Source organism: Alligator sinensis, unplaced genomic scaffold (genome assembly GCF_000455745.1).
Source record: "Alligator sinensis unplaced genomic scaffold, ASM45574v1 scaffold226_1, whole genome shotgun sequence".
Classification (NCBI taxonomy): Eukaryota; Metazoa; Chordata; order Crocodylia; family Alligatoridae; genus Alligator; species Alligator sinensis.
In genome coordinates this window covers 2096973-2101933 of record NW_005842028.1, presented here as the reverse complement: position 1 = coordinate 2101933, position 4961 = coordinate 2096973, and the positions used below count along the sequence as shown (strand labels likewise).

At 40.8% G+C, this 4961-nt stretch overlaps 1 protein-coding gene across 7 annotated transcripts in view; it reads left to right on the top strand.

The window, feature by feature from the left end:
• Positions 1 to 4961, top strand: part of GKAP1 (G kinase anchoring protein 1) — a 45335-nt gene that overhangs the window by 31162 nt on the left and 9212 nt on the right. For 6 of the 7 annotated variants that reach the window (XR_003093738.1, XM_014519309.2, XM_014519308.2 and 3 more), the window contains 2 exons: positions 1974 to 1996; positions 2878 to 3030. Coding sequence is in view for 6 of the 7 variants with exons in the window: in XM_014519309.2 (XP_014374795.1) it covers positions 1974 to 1996; positions 2878 to 3030 (176 nt within the window). In the remaining variant the exon portion in view is untranslated. The remainder of the gene's footprint in view (positions 1 to 1973; positions 1997 to 2877; positions 3031 to 4961) is intronic. The other variant, XM_025202520.1, reaches the window with a different exon arrangement.

Here is a 4961-nt window from a genome sequence, read left to right as displayed (position 1 = left end):
CGCTCTCCCCTCCAGCCCACACTGGAGCCAGACTCACTCCACTGCTGCCTGTATGAGCCAGAGCCACCATGTTCCAGCCCAGATGGGATGAAGAACACCTGAAACCCCCTTGCCTTCCTCCTGCTTGCTGCTTTCAGCATGACCTGGGCCAGAACTATGCACGGCTTAACACTGCTGCTGTACAGTGCCGCACTGGTCCTCCTTGCTGTGCTGCAGCCCCAGAGCTGCAGCCAGTGGCACAGGGCAGCATTGGTTTCCCAGCCACTGCATGTGCTTCTGCATGGGATGCAATACATTCACCTCATGCTGGAGGCCCTCCACACCATGTCCCTGCAGACCACCATCCTGTGAGTCTGCATGGGGCTTGGCAGGGTGGGGGGCAGCTGGGGACCCCCTGCTGACAGGGCTTTGTGCAGGGAAGGGGTAAGAGGCTGTGAGTTAGGAGTGAGGACCACGGGCAGGGCCAGGGGGTTTGGGTGTGGAGTGAGGGGCATTGGCTGGGCTGGGGAAGTTGTGGGTCGGGAGTGAGGGGCAATGGCATGGGCAGGAGTAGAGCATCAGCATATCAGGGCTGCTTAGTGGCGGGGACAGCCGCAGTTGGACCCACATCCTGGTTAGTGAAGTGGGCAGGGGGAGCTCTGATTTTCCATGATAAGAAAAAACAAAATCAAATGCCAAAGCATATAGTTATTTAGAGTGCATTTTATTATAATGATTGAGGCACTGGTAGGCTTCCTAATTGCTTTAAAATTGTAAATGTATCAAACATTTCAACTGAGAGAGAGATGATGCGAGAGAGAGAGAGAGTCATTTCATTTTAATCATATGAAAATGCATATTTTAGGGTTTTTTTAATCAGAGAATTTGGGTTTGTTTGTTTTTTTTAAATGAGAGAATTTGAGATTTTTTTTTAAACAGAAAACCAGGATCCCTGGTGATGAAACACTGCATTTTTCCAGTCTCAGTTTAGTACCAATAGATACTGATGGGTGCTGGAACTAGTAAGTTGAAACAAAAACGTCTAATATCTCTGCATGATAAAAAGTTTGATACCATGTGCCATAATCCACTTTGGTGATGGGAGAAGCAGAGAGAGAAGCTGCTTCCAGGTGCTGGTCCATGCAGCATGCTTAATGGTTCAAGCTGAACCAGGGAAAGGCTCCCAAGTTTTTGTTTTGTTTTTTCGTTTGTTGGTTTGTTTTTTGAAACGTCACAAACAGGTTTCTTCTTTGGCTGTACTAAGTGTTCGTTTCCCCAGAACTTCTGAATTGTCTCAACTTCCCAGATATTTCTAGGATGCAACAACAGTTGCCTTTTTTTTTAATTTCCCAAGGAATTTACTTTCAACAGCCATTCAGATGCTTGCTGGGTACTAGAGCACTTGTTTTTGTCTTCAGAGCAGCAATGCCTGCTTTCAGCAAAGTGATGAAAATGGGATGACATTGGGAGAAAGTATTTTGTGCCGAAGCAAAAGTTCAGGTTAAAAAGAAAATCTGGATACTTATTTAAGTTTCCAGTATTTATTAAATGTTGAGGGGTGACAAGTTAAAAATATACCTCTGGGTAAGATGAAAAGATGAATAGACTATATTTGTTAGGCATGTCACTTTTTTATATACTGAAAAGCATACAAATTCTACAGGGGTAAGCATATTAGACCTTGAATACAGTCTGCAGTCTGTATTGAAATAATTTTGCTTGAGCAGTAGTTTATTGCATTTAAAAATTTTGATGCTGTTTTCTATTGCATGTCCTAAAAGGTTAGCCAGAAGCAGTGTTTAGGAATAAACTGTAAAACTTACAGTTCTCTTTACTTAATACTTTTGTAGAGCTTTGAAGAGATGAGTGCTAATGCTGAAAAACTGCTATGGATTTTTCACCCTTTTTTTAATCCTCTCCCTCTCATAGTGAATTATGTATTTAAATTAGCCAATTTAATATCTCTCATGTTTTTACTCGTATTTTCTTTTCAGATCACCTGACAAAAAGACATGAGGTAAGACTTACCTTTTTTATTAAATAAATTAGCACAGGATTCTACAATACCCATCGAGAAGTTAAATAAAGATTTGACAAAGCAGGCTGTTGCTTATGAAAGTGTATGCGTTTCTGAATGGGTTTTTAAGGTGTCACCCTGCCCTACCTTCAGCAAGGTTAAAGAGATTTTTGTATGTAGAAAGAAGTTACTAAGTAAGTATTGGGATACGAATACTTAGTCACTTTCTGTAGTGATAATCAGAAATACATTTTCTAACCTGGTTGGCAGAATTATGCCTGTAAACCTTTGTGATGACATGCAGGTTCTTTAACAATATATCGATGGTTTTAATGTTGAGAAACTTGAGCATGCCCTTTTACCGTTTATGCTTTCACATATGAGCTTGCAAATTTTGTTTGTGCAACTTAGATTTGAAAGCATGTCACTGAAAGTTTTATAGATGTAATACAAGAAGTTTAAACAAACATACTAAGAAAATACAATTGCAAGTATGAAGAAAATATGATTACAGAGTGCATAGTCCCATTATTATGACCCTTTTAGAGGAATGAAAATGGATAATCCATATCAAAAAGAAGACTAGAAGTATCTAATTAGGACACTTCACAGAAGTATTAACTCCGTTGTTTTTTGTTTGTTTATTTGTTTGTTTTAACTATCAAACATCCATTTTCATTTCTCAGGTGTTTGTAGTTTCTAGCAAAATGTCCTCCAAGGTGAAAATTAGTTCTCAAATCTGTAGCGAAGGGAACCTGTTGACTAAAAGCAGAAAGTGACTCCTGGATTTTGTGCACTTCTGTAACTTCAAGATGTCATTGTTTAGCTGAATATTGACTTGTATTTGAACAGAGAAAAATCATGAAGTCAATTCTTGACAGGAACTGAGCTCTTCCCATACTTTATTGCATGATGGAGGATTCTTCAATAGATTGGAGGATGACGTTCACAAAATACTTATTAGAGAGAAAAGGAGAGACCAGCTCACCGATTACAATGGAATGGATAACTGTGCATCTCATGAACATAGTCAGGCATGTACAATTGCAGAATGAATGTTTGCTTGGTGGATAACTGAAACAAAATGCAGCGTTTGAGTAACTTTGTCTTTTAACTTGAGACATCTAGCTCTTACAATTCCAGTTATATTCAGCGAACACAATTTATAGATGCATCTTCTGAATTCTTCATTTAAAAATTGTTTATTGGTCAGAGAAGTGGGGGTGGGGATACAAAATATCATAACCAAAATGAGGCTGCCAAGTCTAATGCTGTAATAAGTAAGGAGCCAGGAAGAATAAATGACAAAGACCTGAAGGGAAGGGAAGTTCATAAGTAGACTGCTCATTCAAGTTCTTAAAATACCCTGCTTTTTGCAGGCTGGCTCTAGCTCTCACAAGTAGTTTTTCTTTTTCCTACAGTGAGGAAGCTCAAAGTAGAACAAGATACCACATTTTAACATTAATTCAATGTTAGCAAAGGGATTTTGTCATGATTTGACTCTTTTTTAAAAAAAAACTTTTAAGCAGTGCTGTTGAGTTATCTACACATTAGAACACAAATATTTATTTTTGTTTTATTCTAGATCTTTATTCTTCCTCGCACCCCAGTGAGAGAACTGAAGCTCAGGTTACAATATTGTCACTTCACTATTCACATCTTCCAAAAATTTCTCTTCAGAAAAAAGATTGTTGGATCTCCTGATTTATATCTAATCTTTTTAAGAAAACAAAAATGTGGAGAAAGGACAACTTAATATTGTTTATAGTCCACCTTAACATCCTGTGTAGAAGCCAGTCATTTTTTAATGTTAAATTGAAATGCCTTGCTTCTGATGTCTAAAAAAAATCAAAACAAAAAATTGTTTTCCAAACCTACTTCCATTCTGCCTGTCTTTTATTTAAAACATCAAAAAGCTAGTTGATTCTTAAAACGACGTAGTGTGATTTAACTCAGAGGTGGGCAAAGTCTGGCCCGTGGGCTGGATTGGGCCCACAGTGGATTCCACTTCCCAGCAGCCCCTGCCCACCAGTTTCCATGGACATCCCAGCAGTGTCAGGGCCATGACAGCATGAGACCAGGGTTTCCATGGAGACTGACCTCAGCAGCACTGGCAGGGCACACAGCCAGGTTGGGAGCTGCTCTGGGACCAAGGCCAGGATCTTGCAGTGGTGATGGTATGGTCCAGAGCTGGGGCAGAACTGGGGCATGCAGGCAGCAGGTCACAGCTGTGCCCTGACTCCAGACCACACTGTCACTGCTGCAAGATCCTAGGTCCTGCCCCAGAGCAGCTCCCTGCCCAGCCGCATGCCCTGCCAGCACTGCTGGAGCCAGTCTTCATGGAAACCCTGGCCCTGTGCTGTCATGGCCCCATTGCTGCTGGGGTCTTCATGGAAACCAGCCGCAACAACGTGGGCAGGGGCTGCTGGGAAATGAAGTAGAGCCACCGGCCAGATCTGCCATTTTGCCCACCCTTGGTTTAACACATTATAAACAACAAGGAACAGTGTGCTGGGTAAGAGTAGCTTTTTCTAACAGCTTCTATAAAAACGGAGTTCTTATCTGGATGACACTCAAGTGTGTAAACAAGTTAATACTTCTATGGTTTGTCTTTCATTTCTGCAGTGACCCTAAGTCTGCTGATAGAAAAACAACTTGCTTCTACTCCGTATGCACTGCATGCTGAACAAAAGTGTGGTCACCTCCAGAGTGGGAATGGGTATGCCCAGGGTAGCTATCAGAAGTACACCTGAAAAAGATCTTGAAAATGTTCCAGAAAGTGGCCATACAATGCATGTGGAGCAAGAGTGATGAGTGGGCATAGTTTTTTTTTCAGTAGTGGACTTGGGTTTGCCATAGAGATTTTAGACATTTAATATATCCTAAAAGTCTTAGATTATTTATCAGATTCTCTGTTTGGTTTTCCAACGGAAGGAACAGAAAGTAAAGCTTAGAGCACTCTTTC